We start from the raw sequence: 14,392 nt of genomic DNA on the forward strand, positions 1-14,392 counted from the left end.
CACCAGTGCCCGTGCCCCCGCCCAGCCCGCGCCCACTCACCAGTGCCGGGCCTTGGCACTGCAGTACTTGAGGTCTTTGTCAGGCTCCACCACCTGCCCGTTCCTCCAGCACTGGCCACACACGAACTTCATCTGCAGGTCAAAGGTGCTGGGCCCATGTGTCCGCGGGGCACCCTGTGCGCAGAGGGGCTGGTGAAGCCACAGGCACCAGGACTAAGGCCTGAGGTCCATCAGGAAGGCCCTCCAGGGGCATTAGGACTGCCCGGAGCCTTAGAATGGGCAGGTCCATCACCACTTACTGGTAGGAAGTGACCCCCAGCTCCAGGCCCGTAGCCGCTCCATGTGGGAGCGAGGCCTGGAATGGGAATCCTGACTCCTGATCCAGTGCTCTCTGCCTTAGCTGGCTAGTCCACATCGGCCTGGTCTGCGGGGCTGCTGGCATTTCTCTGGGCACAGCATGCGACCTCATACCTCCCTGCCTTTGCACATGCTGTTCCCTCTTCCTGCAATGCCCTTTCTCCGTTCTTCATGGGTTTGGTCTAGAAACTTTCAAGACTCAGCTCAAGCACCTCCTTCAGGAAGCCTTCCTAGAGCTCTCCTACGTGGCAGCTGCCCACCCTCTGAGCTCCCACAGCACCAAGCTACCCCATGTTGATGGACTCATCCAGTTACAGGGCCAGGCCTGCTGGAGAGCAGGGCCCAGGAGGTGGACAGCCCCCTGCAGCGGGTAGGGATGGAGGGGCCTGCGATGGGCGGTGGGACAGACCACTGGGCAGCCCTGGACTCTCTAAATCCCACGCGTTCATGCCCCGTCCTCTGCCCCAGCCTTTCCCTTGCAGGCAGGAGCTCCTGCTCTTGAGCATCCCTGGGTCAGGGTGGGGCAGGCGGTGAGAAGATGCCCACTCAGCCTCCCTCCCTGCAACCTCGCTGTCCCTCCGTCAGCTAGAGCCTCCCAGCCTCCCTGGAATCTGATACGGGGCCACCCCTCCAGGCAGCACTCTCTCCTCTAGGCTGCAGGTTCGAGTCCCCGGCCACGGGTGCACTTGTCCCTGGCACTGCCCAGCCCAGGGGCTGCCCTGGGGCAGGAAGGGGTTCTGTCCTTGTTGGGTGCTGACTGAGCCCTGGCTCCGCCCCAGGATCACACACATCGTCTGATGATGGCATAAACCACAGCTTTATCACTGGGCCCGGCCTACGCTAGAGCGACAGGACATTTATCCGAGGCAGCACTGACCTCTCGGTGTCCCGCTGGGTTCTCACCTTTCCACGGGGAGGGAGTGGGGCCTGGAGGGGCGCTGTGGCTCAGCCGCTGGCGAGTGAACTGCCACTCCCGTTCACTTTCACAACGGCCACCTCCCCCCTCGCTGCAGCCTGGGGGGAGGGGGGTCATTCCCCTCGAGGCTCAGCCAGGCCACTGACCCACCCACAGGTAGGCGGCCCGAGGACAGGGGCCTGGCGAGAGGAGGTGCTCGCGCTTCTTTGCGGGATGGCCCAGCTGTGCCACAGGCCCTGGCCAGATACCCCGGCATCTCGCTCTCGGTCCCACAGTGCCACTGGCCCCACCCATGATGGCAAACAAACAAGACGCCCATGCCCACATGACCGGGCCTGGCCAGAAGCCCTGTTCCGGAGCCAGGCCCGAGAGAGGCATCTTGGTGGGGAGGGGGCGCCTGGCAGCAGGAGGGGGTGGAAAGCTGTCGTGGTACCTTGAGCAGCCAGGCCTGCCCCCATTCCTGGGGACCCTGGCAGCCGCCCTGGGTGGGATGAAGGGGGTCAGAAAGCCAGGTGGTGGCAAGGACAATATTCTCTCTAAAAGGTGATGCTACAGGTCCAGGCTTAGCCCAGCCAAGAGCAAAACTAAACCCATGGGAGAGGGACAGAGGAAGGGAGCAACCAGGAATAGGGGAGAGAAAGAAAAAGGACCAGCAACAAGGGGGCTAAGAAGAGAGAGGGAAGGGCCGAGGGGGCTGGGCAGCTCTGTTGACCGACCAGCCTGCCCTGCTCCCTGCCACACGCAGGCTGGCCTCAGGTGGGCCTGGCAGAGGGAGGGGGTCGTCCCTCCTGTGTGGATGGCACAGGGGCGTCATATCACAGTCACCATCTCCTGCGCCCTGAGGCCATCCCTTCTCTCCCCGCTGTCACCTAAGTTACAAGGATCCCTGCCTCCTGGGGCAGGGGTGAGGATGGGGATGGCACAGAGGGACTCAGCGAACTGCAGCGTGATCGGCTCCTGTGAGCCTCAACCCTACCCTGGGAGATGGCAGGCAGGAGTATGGTCCCCATTTTATGGATGAGGAGCCCTCAGGGGTGAAGGGCATGGTGCAGGGTGGGAGGGAGCAGAGCGGGCTCCAGACCAGAGGTCAGAGAAGCTGGGATTTACTCCACTAAGTGTGCCCTGGGCAGGTCCGAGAATGCCCTGCGCCCCCGTGCCCGCGTCTGCAGAAGCCATGATGCCGCAGTGCCATCTTTAGGACCCCGGTGAGGATCGAGAGGGAGGGGAGGCGATACAATCAGGGGGTGAAAGTGTGAGGGGCACCAGGATATTGACATGGTTTCAAGTACCTCCCGGAAGACAGTTATTAACGACAAAGGGGGAAAGTACAACCTCACAGCAGAGAAACCTGCACAGCGGAGGCACCTTATGTCAAGTCATCACCAGTAAGAGGACAAGTCGGACGACGTGCCTCCCGCTGAGTGACCCGAGAAGAACATAACATCACCCTGGGGTTTGAGGAACCATCGGACAATCCCGGGCGGACGGGCCTTTTACAAAGCAACCGGCTCTTCACAAATGTCAAGGTCATGAAAGACAGAGAGACTGAGGGGTTGCTCTGGGTTAAAGGACACTAAAGAGACACAGCGGGAATGCTGTGTGGGACTCGGGATTTGGGAATGGCTCGCAAACCCTGAACGCAGCGTGCCAGACTCTGCACAGGGGCACCGATGTTAACTGTGGTGCTGGTAGCTGTCCTGTGGTTATTATGGAAGAGAGCGCCTGTGTTTTTAGAAAACACACACTGACGTATTTAGGGGAAATGGGGCATCATGTCTGCAACTTATTCTCAAATAGTTCAGAAAACAGTGTGTGCCTTCTGTATATAAATGTATTTATGTGTAGGTACACACACACACACACACACACACACACACACGGGACCAAGCGTGGGATGTGGTAAAATGTTAACACCTGGGGAATCCAGAAAAGGGTTTACACATATTCTACGTACGATTCTTAGAATTTTCTGGTAAATCTGAAATGATGTGCATCCCAAGGCCAGGGCCTTACCAAGCTGCTGCTGGCCTTCCCCGCGTGGGCCTCCATCTGCTGCCAGTATTTCTTGGATTCCTGGACGATGTCTTCGTGGGTCATGCCTGGGGAGGGTGAGAGCGGACCTGGTGTCCTTGAAGGAGCTCAGCCAGGAGAGGCAGCGATCTGAGAGGTGCTGGTGCCACCCAGGCTCCACCTGCCTCCGCCCGCCCCCCTGGCAGTGCCCGGAGAGGGACAAACCTGGATCCTCCAAGCCAGGCCGCTGCCTGGGAGCAGAGCCTCTGTGATGTTTAGGAAGCACCGGCTTCCTGTCCCCCGCTCCCCAGGCAGCCCCCCAGGAGGCAGCCCCCTCACAGGAGCCTGCCCCGCCCAGCCCCACCTGAGTACTGCTGCAGCAGCCAGACTTTGAGCTCGATGAAGCTGTGGGCGAAGTGGCAGCTGTCCTCCCGCAGGCAGCCGTAGCGCACCTCGTGGCGGCACACGTCGAACTGGAAGTGCTCCTGGAACTGGCGGATCTTGGAGTACTTGAGGGAGGTGGAGCGGACGATGTGCACCAGGCACCTGGGGGCGGGTGGGGGAAATGCAGGCTGCAGCCCCCTTCCTGCTGGGCCTGAGGGAGGGGCTCCTCCCTGGGTGCCTCCTGCCCTGCTGACCACATCTACAAGCGATGGCACAGGAGGCGGCAGGTGGGGGTCCCTCACTCTGGCAGCCCTAGTTAGAGTCCAGCTGTGTGCCCCGCCCCCCTCAGTCTGGGACAAGCTCAAGGGCAGAGCTGCCAGCAGGAGCAGGACAACAGCTCCCACCTGCAACGGGGCTGGGAGAAGGGAGTGCCCACGGGTGGAGAAGGGGCACTTCCCTCGGGTTGCCCAGCCCGATGCTCCAGAACTGGTCCTGCCCCCAGAGGAATAATAAGGCAGCTCCTTCGGGCCAGCGACGTTAATCACCCTCCCAGCAACCTTAGGAGACTCGGAATCATCGACTATACGATGAGGACCCAAGGGTCAGGGTGGCCAGAGGACACAGGACAGGCCACTCCCTGACCAGCTGGGAATCCAGGGCCTGGGCTCCATCGTCCCCGATGGGGCAGAGCCAAGGGAGTCAGAGGGAGCGAACGTGGGTGCCTGGCTCACCCAGCCCCTCCCACTCTGCCCTTGTTGATGTCATGAGAGTGGGGGCACCAGACAGGAGTCAGAGGGTCATCTGTACAACACAGACAGCATCTCTGCCCTCACAGGACTAGGGGGTCACTGATACCCAAAAGGAGGCTTGGAATAGAGCTGCTCCATCAAGGTGGTCTGTCTGTCTGTCCCTTCCAGGTGGGTGCTGGCTCTGAGTCCCAAATTCTGCCCCTCGCCTTGACGCCCTCCGTCCACCCTCTGACCTCAGCTGCTCCCCAGGCATCTGAGCCGCCCCATGGAGCCTCTCCATGCGCCCCCCTCCCCGGGCTGGGCTGTGGGTGACACTCACTTGTTGTTATAAAAGCTGTGCTTGGCAGCCAGGTTGGAGCAGACGGAGGGAGAGTCCTTCGTGCCTTTGCTGATGATCCGGGGTTTACTGTCAAAGCAGATCTGCCCGGGGAGGGCCTGGGCTGGAACCCGCATGACCACCCAGGGTGGGGGGTGGACAGACGGGTCCCCGCAAGCCCTGTTCTGAGTGCCTGAGTCGGGGAAGGGAGGAAGGGAGGGCCAGGGTCTGCAGTCCCTGCCTCTCTGGCTCTTGCTCACAGGTACCCTGGGCCGGGCTCTCTGACCCCACCCTGCATTGGGTGGGGATTCACCATGCCAGGCCGAGGGCAGGGGTTACTCCGTGCCTCAGCCTCAGTTTCCTTAACTGTAAAGTGGGGATAACCACACAGGGGCTGTCCCACAGGTTCCCTGTGAAGCTCAGAAAGGACAGAACCGAACCGCAGTGCTCTGTAAAGTACATGCAGCGTCCGACGGGGAGCTGACCCCAGGCGGCCTGCTCTCCGCGGCTGCCTGCCTGCTCGAGTCGGAGGGAGGGCTGGCTGTGTGATGGATCGGGGTGGGGCTGCTGCACCAAACCCTGCCAGCATCCGGGACCAGAGCTCTCCCTCCCCAGATCTGGACCCTCACAGGCTACGGCTGGTGGGGAGGCAGGGCGCAGTGGGCCTTCTGTGGCAGCCGGTGGGGCCGGCTGGATCGCAGCTGGGCCTGAGGGTCTGAGGATGCTCCCGGGAGAGGATACAGGCGGGACACACGCAGAGAAGTAGGCAGGGCGGTGCAGCGGGCATTGAAGTCAGCGCAACCGGACAAGGCGGGGAGGGGGTGGAATGAGCACCTAAAGCACCTGGCCCCCGCCTGGCCCACGACGGCCGGCCGGAGGGAAGAGCAGGTGTGGTCATTTCTCTTCTGCCTCAGTGTCCGCTGCCCTCGGTGAGGGGCTGGGCAGGATCGGGGCTCTAGCGTGACCGAGCCTCTGAGCCTAACTTTCTAACAGTCCAAGGACCTACGGACTCTAGGGTCAGGCCTCCAACACCACCTGTTCCAGGGCTGCCATTCCAGTGGAATGCGCCAGGGAGCCCTCCCCAGCCCTGCCTGTGCCACCGCCTGTGGAGGTGGGGGTGGGGCGGGCGGGCAGGTACCTCGCAGAGGAACGTGAAGATGCCCTGGTGCTCCTTAAGGAGCTTGGCGATGGTGAGGCTGCCGCGCTTGACGCCCCCCAGCGGGTCGAAGAGCAGGTCGCGGTTGAGGGTGCCCTTGCGCTCCTCGGTCCACACGTCGATCTCCTCCTGATGGTAGGCGAAGGTGCAGTTATCCCCGTACTTACAGTCCTGCTTGTTAATCATGTCTGCAAAGAGGCAACAGGACACACGTTCTGCCAGGCGGGAAGGCGGCCCCCAGCGCCCCCAGGACCGCCGCTGCGGCCCGGGGGTGCCAGCAACCCCCCGGCGGGCCCTGGGCTCATCTCCGACACGTGGGCGGTGCCCTGCCCGCCACGAGGACCGGGGAGGGCGGCCTCCTCTTTGCTCTCCCCCCGGGTGGGTGGGGGTGGGGAGTCACATCTTCATCTGCAAAACATGGCTATCATCAGGCTCCACCCAGAGTCTGAGGAGGCGGGACGGTGGGTACAAAAAGGTGGCAATAGAAAGCACTTAACAATATTGTGACTGTCGTATATCGCTATGTAGACGCACTAAGACGCTTGGGTGAGGAATAGAAGCATATAAGGTATATAACCGTCTATTAAATTTCAACCAAGTTGACATGAGCCAGGCATGAGGGCAATGGCAACAGAATACTTTTTAAAAGCTAACATTTATTGTCCTGGCCGGTCTGGCTCAGTGGATAGAGCGTCGGCCTGTGGACCAAAGGGTCCCGTGTTCGATTCCAATCAAGGGCACGTACCTTGGTTGCAGGCTCCTCCCCAGCCCGGGCCCTGGTCAGGGCATGTGCAGGAGGCAACCCATCAATGTGTTTCTCTCACATCAATGTTTCTCTCTGTCTTTCCCTCTCCCACTCTCTCTAAAACAGCGGTTCTCAACCTATGGGTCGCGACCCCTTTGGCGGTCGAACGACCCTTTCACAGGGGTCGCCTAAGACCATCCTGCATATCAGATATTTACATGACGATTCATAACAGTAGCAACATTACAGTTATGAAGTAGCAACGAAAATAATTTTATGGTTGGGTCACAACATGAGGAACTGTATTTAAAGGGCCAGAAGGTTGAGAACCACTGCTCTATAAAAGACCAATGGAAAAATATCCTCGAGTGAGCTGGATCCGGCCCATTTTACAAATAAAAAATAAATAAAAGCTAACATTTATCGAGCCTTACTATGTGCCAGTCCTCAGTGCTGTACACGGATGCTTTCCGCACCTTCCCACAGCCGTGGGCCCTGCCGCAGTAGCAGGCTAGCTCTCCACCAACTGTGCGGCCCGCTCACTCGAGAGCGCGGCCACCAGCTCGAACGGAACTCCCGAATGTCCCCGCCCGTCTGCAGAGCTGGTCCGGGTGGGAGACGCTCTCTGGATGTGGGATTCATCCTCGATGGGCCACACCTGCTCTGCCCACCTGCCTCCTGTGAGGAGCAGAGCAGCAGCCGGGCGTGCGAAGCCGCCCTGTCGCGGGCCACCCACCTTTGCACAGGTAGTAGGAGCCCACGAAGCTGGTCTTGGTGGGCCGGGGCCGGATCCGCTTCCAGGTCTGGTCCTCGGAGCTCCGGAGCCGGCCGAGCAGGAGGTCCCGCTTGCACTTGTGCTCCAGGCCCTCGCGGTAGGTGTAGTCGCCTGCCCGGGGGCCTGTGGGTGCAGGGGGATAGGGATGTAGGGACGTGACGGGAGCAGAACCGAAAGGCTGATGGCTGACGGGCCCAAGCAGAGGGAATCGGCCCCCTGTCTACAAACCTACCTCCTTCACCTGGGCCTCCGCCACCCCCACCCATGCCATATGCTCTCTGGGGCCTGGGTCGGGGGAAGTCCTTCAAGGAGCCCCTTCTCAGCACCCCGGCCCCCTCCCCCTGGCCCTCTAGTGATCCTGAGCGTTTCTGTGTTTCCCTAAATAAATTATGAAGACAGTGCCCAGCAGAGAGCAGACCTCCACACACGCCCCCCCCTTCTTTTCCTGTCTGAATGGCATCGCCCGGATTCATCCTCCCTCCCCTGCTGCTTTCTCTTCCTGGTCCTTTAAAATCTGCTGGCCAAGGGCCCCCTGTCCCCGGACAGTGGAGTGGGGTGATCTCCTTAAAGAGACCAACGGGAAACGGCCCCTGTGGGGGCCCCCTGTGATCTGGCTGCCGGCACCAGGTGTGCACCGGCTCCCGGGCCTGTCGGCTTCCTCGGGGCAGGGGCAGCGGGCGTGGGGGCCAGGGAGGCAGCCAAGGAAGAACTTCCTCATGGGCACAGCCATCCGCCAAGATGGCATCTGCTCTCGTCCCCACAGGCCCACGGAGCGCTGTGGGCTGGCTCAGGCAGGGGCGACATGCATTGGGGGGTGGGCCAGGGAGGTCTTGCAGCCGGTGGATGACAGTAACCGGATGACCCCTAAGGCCCTGCCAACTCCAACACCTGAGAGGGAGGATGTAGACTACTGAGATTTCTAACCTGGGACCCTATATCGTCTAGAAGTTCGGGGCCATGGGCTTCTGGCAGATGAAACCCTGAGCCTGAGAGTCTAGACCAGCCGTGGGCAAACTACAGCCCACGGGCTGGATCCGGCCCATTTGAAATGAATAAAACTAAAAAAAAGAGACCGTACCCTTTTATGTAATGATGTTTACTTTGAATTTATATTAGTTCACACAAACACTCCATCCATGCTTTTGTTCCGGCCCTCCGGTCCAGTTTAAGAACCCATTGTGGCCCTCGAGTCAAAAAGTTTGCCCACCCCTGTTCTAGACTCCTGAGACGCTGGGTGAACTGAAAATTATCTCCCGATCCTGGGCCTCTCTGAACGACTTCCACCACCTCCCTTGGATTTGGGGTCTAGGGTCTCCCCTGGGGCCACACAGCTAGTGTCCTCCCCAAACTCCTTTGCCCCCTGGGTGCTGGGCAAGGTTTGCAGTCACCCCGTGGGAGGCGGCTCTGCACTCGGCAGCCGGGTCCCAGCCTCTGGGCTGCAGGGCTCGAGATGCACCGGCAGCGCCCTCCCTGCCCTCCAGCCTCCCCAGCACTTGTGCAAGCCCCACCCCCACACCGTCTCCCTGTGTGCTCCTGTTCCCGCCTCATCTCTGACTGGCACACGAGGACCTGTCATTCTGGGTGTCCACGCTCCGGAGATCCCCAGCATCTCGGGGCAGAGGGGCAGAGGTGAGGGTGCACGTTACCTGTTTTGGGGTAGCAGAGCTGGCAGGCCTGCTTGAACTCGTGGGTGGCAGCCAAGGGGTTCTTGATGAGCAAGGCGGTGTTGGGCATGGAGGGCTCTGGCTGTGACAAGAGGAAGTTGAGCATCTTGGGCCCTGGGTGAGGGCTGGAGCCACCAGGGCCAGCCTGGGCACCAGAAGGCGGGGGGGACTCTACGACTCTTCCGCCCCATCCAAGGGCAGAACTGTAGCCCAGGACCCTCCCTCTTCCTCTGCCCTCCTGGCCAGGGAGCTCCTTATCTGATCCAAGAATCCAGAACATAGGACTGGAGAAGCCTCAGGGGTAACATGATCTCGCCCTAGAGCCTCCCCTTGGGAACCAGCCCAGCATGAAGCAGAGCAAGAGGAGTGGGCCCGTGGGGCTGTGCACGCCCGGCCTCCATTTCCCAGGCCCCACAGGACGAGGGGAGGTCAGGGACTTCCCTGGGGCCACGCAGCTACTGTCCAGCTGAGGCAGGAGGCCAGGCTGCCTAACTCCTGGTCAGGTGCGCGCCCACCCTCAGAGCCTGGCTGAGCCCCGACACCAGGGATGTGACTAACGCCGGAGAAGTTACTCAGCCCCCCCGAGCCTCCGTGTCCTCTTCTGCCAGCCCCCGGCCCTTTGCTCGCCCTCCCAGCACGCGGCTCAGTTGGGAAGGGCCGAGAGACCATCTGCTCCCGGGCCCCTCCCGGGGGGTGCAGCCCCTTGTCCCAGGCAGAGGGCTCACCCCCACTCCGGAGCCCACAGCCACTCGCCTTGCACCCCCGGGGGCATGGGGTGCCTGGTCACGCATGCTCACCACGTCACTCACCGAGGGGGCTGGCTTCTGAGTGCCGCTGGGGGGACGATGGTCCTGTGAGCTGGGGTCCTCTGGGCAAGGAGAAGGAAGACACAGGGGGTCACGGCCCCGCCCGGAAGGGGGTGGGGGGCCCTCCGAGGACTCTTCTCCATATTTCGAACCCAGAGAAGCCTCCCAGCTACACACCTTCTCCTATTCATGCTGATTCCCTCACTCCACCCCCGGGGGACAGGGAAGCATCCCAGCTGAGCAAGTCCCCACACCCCCCGCACCCCCTCGGGCCCCAGGAGACAGCCGCAGCTCGGCCGCAGGTCCTCCGAGACTAGCTCGGTCTTCAAGGCCCCCATCCTGCCAGCCCTCCTACTCTGCTCCTCTGCCTTGGGAGACCTCCCTCCGTCATGCGGGCCTGTGTCAACTGCTCCCCCCGCTGGCAGATGCCTCCTGCAGGAGGCACCATCACCTCCCCCAGGAAGCCCCTCGGGGCTCCTGCAGTCCTGTGAGTTCCCCTCAGCCGCGAGCTCTCTGGGCCACGTCTGGGGAAAGCCCTGCCTGGAAGGGCCCATGTGAGCCGGTTGCCTGTCTGGGTTCCTGGCACCCAGCTGTGTGGTACTGAAGGAGCCCATGGCCTTGAACCCACCGGCCTAGCGACCCCAGTCCCTGGGAGGCTGGACAGAGAGCACCAGACCACAGGTCTGGAGTCCTAGCCGATCCCAGCTCTGGTGTTCGATTTTGAACAAGATACCAGCCCGACACTGAGCCGAGAGCTGTAGGGTGACAGGACCCTTGCAAACTGTCGGGGGGGTGAGGGGTGCCTGCCACCCAGGCCTCACCCATGAAGGCGCTGGGCTTGTCCAGGGAGCCCCGGGTTGACCCGAAGCTGTCCAAGGCGTCCAGGCGGGTCTCTGAGTAGGGCAGCAGGTCCAGGGAGTCCAAGGTGGAGCCCGGGGGGTCGAGGGCATCCAGCACAGAGGCAGCCAGCTTCTTGGAGGGGTCCATGACGAGGCCAAAGGAGGCGGGGGGCAGTGGGCTGGAGACGGGGATGGACCCCCCCACCACGGGTGGCAGCAGCGGGGTCCCGCCGGGGAACACGGGTATCAGCTGGGGCAGCTCGCTGGGCACACCGCTGCCAGGCAGGCCGCTCTGGACCAGGGACTGCAAGGAGGAGAACCGGGGTCAGAGAGCTCGCCTGTCCAGGCCTGGCACAGTCGGCACTGGGACAAGCCAGCCCCCCGGGCCTCAGCCCCGCCTGACCCCTGGGGGAACCAGGAACCTTCACCGCCCGCCCCCCCCACACACACTGCAGCTTCGCCTTTCTGCCCCCAAGGCCTCTGTCTCCCCACCTGTGACATGGAGACGGGGCCACCCCCCCTCCGTGGGACGTGAGGATGACTGTGACGGGGTCCCAGGCAGGAGGGGGTTCAGAGCGAACAGCAGGGCTCACCAGTGAGTCCAGAAGGGTGTCCAGCTCAGGACCAAAGACGTCCCCGTCGGAGAAGTCGTCCAGGCCCTCGGTGCTGGGCAGCGCCCTGCTGCTGCTGTCCAGGGGCGCCAGCAGGTCCAGAACATGGGGGAACAGGGGCATCGTGGGGGTCGAGGGGAGGAGGGCCGGGGAGCCTCGCAGGTCCACGTAGCAGTCTGTGGGGTGGGGGTGGGGGGCTCAGTCGCTGCAGGAGGTCCTGCTTGGTGGGAGGGGGGGCCGTGTCCCAGGGCCCCGAAGTCCTCACCCAACACCTTCCCTCCTTGCCCCGGCTCCTACCCTAACCCTGCCTGCCCGCTGGCCTGTCCCAGTGGCCGAGGCTCAGTCATAGTCAAGGAAGTGGGGGAGGGTCCTGGAGCCCCACAATACGTCCCTGACGGGCCTGGCGCAGAGTCTGAATATCCCAACCTGGGGCAAGCGGTGCCTTCTCTGAGGGGCACTTTTAAAGGGACCTCCCGGGAAGCCAGTGAGAACAAAGGCAGAGGTTTGACAGAGGTGGACTCCGGGTGAGGGGCGGGAGTGGAGAACATGGGACCAGCATCCCTCACTGTGAGGTGGCCCCTGCCCCCCGCCAGGCTGGAGGGGTGCTTTCCCCTCCCTGTGGGGACTCTTCCTGAACCCACTATTTGCTCTCATGTTTCAGGGAGTCCCCAGGAGCCCTTGTCTGCAGGGCTGGGGCTGGCTGAGCCCTTCCCTGGGCCCCATCTCCACCCCGCCCCCTTGAGTGAGGGACACTACCTGTCTCGATGTCATCTATGGACCCCAGTCCATTGGAAGTTCCCTGTGGGAGGAAGGACACAGTGGGTCAGGCAGACCCGGGCTGGGAGGCCACGGCGCCCAGCACTCGGGGTGTCACCTGGGCCCGAGGGACCACCGCTGCTATTAACCACGGGATGGGACAGGACGGTCAGGAAGGCACGGAAGTGCCACTCCCCGAATCACCAGTGTCTGCCCCAGTCCCCGCCCCCGGCTGAGTGGCGGTGGGACCCGCCGAGGCCTCATCCTCTCTGGCCCGTTTCCTTCTGTGTCACCCGCTCCTGGGGCTTTGTAAGGAGAAATCACCTGACACTTGCACCGAGCTTGGAACATGCCCGACCCACAGGGAGGGCTTCACGGGTTTGATAAACGTGTAACGTAAAAGGTTAAGCCCAAGCGCTCAGAGCTGGCCTGGTGAGCGGGTTCTCACCGCAGCCTCCACATTCAGTCCCGTGGACGTGCATGGCTCCTCCCCCCCTCCCCCCGGCTGTGACCGTCCTTCCTCGGCCGGCAGGTCCTCCCCTGCCCCCTGGGTCCTGCAGTCGGATCTGCCAGCGCCCTGATCTTGCACATCCCAGCCTCCAGCACTGAAGGCAACTCTTGTTTATAAACCACCCAGGCTACCCTTCGCTATAGCAGCCCGAACAGACTAATGCGTTCATTCATTTTATTTTTGAACACCCAGTATGTGCGAGGCTGATAATTTCTGGTTACACACCATGAGGAGTGACGGTTACAAACCAGGTGAGATCACGCTTGCCTCCCTGCCGCCTGCGAGGCCCCCAAGGGCAAGGCCATGCCTCCTGCAGCCCTGGCACAGCGGCGCCCAGGGCTTGAAGGGGTTCCCTGGGATGTGTTGAGTGGGTGGATGAAGTGCTATAGCGCCCGGAGGGAGGCCTGCTGCTGCCTTGCTGGGTGACACTGGCCAAATCCCCCGCCCACTCTGTGCCTCAGTCTCCCTTATGGATAATGAGGCAGGACGCAGGCTCCATCGGTACTTACAGCCCGTCCCTCATCTTGCAGAAAGCCTCACAGCCCACCAAGCAGTCCGTGTGTGGTGAGCAGTGGGGGAGTCAGGCGTGTGCTGAGCCCTGCCACACCCACATGAGGCCTGCGTGGCTGGCCCTGACCATCCTTCCTTCCACTGCCTTATGCCCTCCCTCCTGCGCCCATGGTTTCCTTTCTCAAGGGGCCATGGGCTATCCCTGATGGTCCCCTGCAGTGACCACTCCCACCAGCAGCAGCACCGCCTGTCCCCACGCCGTGCACCCCAGAGCTGTCCTCACAGGCCTGGCCCAGGCCCAGGCCCAGGCCCAGGCTGCAGTCACCCCTCTTCCCAGAGCAGGTGCCCGGCTCAGCAGGGGGATGAGGACAGACTGAGCCCAGCCCTACAGTCTGATGCCCCGGCACCTGCTGCCTGAGGTCAGACGCCTCAGAGAGTGGGTTCAAAGCTCTGGTGATGGATGAACCGTGATAGGCTGCTCCTAGAGGAGGGGAGGGAGGCGAGGGGCCCTGACCACCCTACCTGATCTGCCGCGCCAGCCGCAGTGCCGTTACTGAGCAGAGAAAAGGTTTCCAATTCCTGCCAGAGATTGGAGAGGGGGGAAGAGATGAAGATCCGGGAAAGGTGCTCGGGGTCCCATCACCCTGGCGGTCGGGGTTTGCGGTCCCGCCAAAGCTCCCTGCCCCGGGTCTGCTGGGAGTCACCTACACTCTCTCTGGGTCATATTTGGGTTTCTCCTTTCTGCAACCATGACCTGGAGAGAGGACTTCCAAGCACACACTCCTACTGTGTGCCAGGCACGGCCCCAGGTGCCATCTCATCCTCTCGTTTTGATCCTCCCATGAACCTCTGGGGTGGGCACCATTATCCCACGTTCCAGGTGGAGAGAGAAGTAACTTGCTCAAGGTCGCAGCAAGACTCGCGAGCCGGACCCTTCCTACGTGCAGCTTCCCGGCGCACAGAGGTGCCAAGTGAACCACACAGACACCAACATTTCACATATGCGCCCTCGGGGGTTATTTGAGGACGCAAGGCTGAAGGACGCACTGTCAGCTAAGGCCCCGGTGCTGAAGCCCAGGGTAGGGGAGGGAGCGGCGCCAACAGCTGGTGTCAGGTGAGCTGGAAGCGTTGGCTGCTCTTTCCTGTCCCTAAAGATCCTGAAAGTCCTTCCAGGGCTTTCAGCCATAGAGAGGGACGATCACCTGCTGTCACTCCCGCTGTCCTGGCCTGGCTCTGGCCACCCTCACCTACTTCTCCCAACGGCGCCCGGTCCCCCTCTTCCGGTCT

The 14,392-nt window shown here is 62.1% G+C and overlaps 1 protein-coding gene across 1 annotated transcript in view; it reads right to left on the reverse strand.

Annotated features, from left to right (window-relative positions):
• Positions 1-14,392, reverse strand: part of ZC3H7B (zinc finger CCCH-type containing 7B) — a 26,026-nt gene that overhangs the window by 5,267 nt on the left and 6,367 nt on the right. Inside the window, exons 5-16 of the mRNA XM_014543823.1 lie at positions 13,628-13,732; positions 12,085-12,127; positions 11,311-11,504; positions 10,700-11,021; positions 9,882-9,940; positions 9,055-9,154; positions 7,370-7,531; positions 5,871-6,076; positions 4,736-4,836; positions 3,648-3,829; positions 3,287-3,372; positions 40-174 (exon numbers count right to left, since the gene is read on the reverse strand). Coding sequence (XP_014399309.1) covers positions 40-174; positions 3,287-3,372; positions 3,648-3,829; positions 4,736-4,836; positions 5,871-6,076; positions 7,370-7,531; positions 9,055-9,154; positions 9,882-9,940; positions 10,700-11,021; positions 11,311-11,504; positions 12,085-12,127; positions 13,628-13,732 — 1,695 coding nt within the window. The remainder of the gene's footprint in view (positions 1-39; positions 175-3,286; positions 3,373-3,647; positions 3,830-4,735; positions 4,837-5,870; positions 6,077-7,369; positions 7,532-9,054; positions 9,155-9,881; positions 9,941-10,699; positions 11,022-11,310; positions 11,505-12,084; positions 12,128-13,627; positions 13,733-14,392) is intronic.

The sequence above is a fragment of the Myotis brandtii genome, unplaced genomic scaffold, assembly GCF_000412655.1.
Source record: "Myotis brandtii unplaced genomic scaffold, ASM41265v1 scaffold339, whole genome shotgun sequence".
Classification (NCBI taxonomy): domain Eukaryota; kingdom Metazoa; phylum Chordata; class Mammalia; order Chiroptera; family Vespertilionidae; genus Myotis; species Myotis brandtii.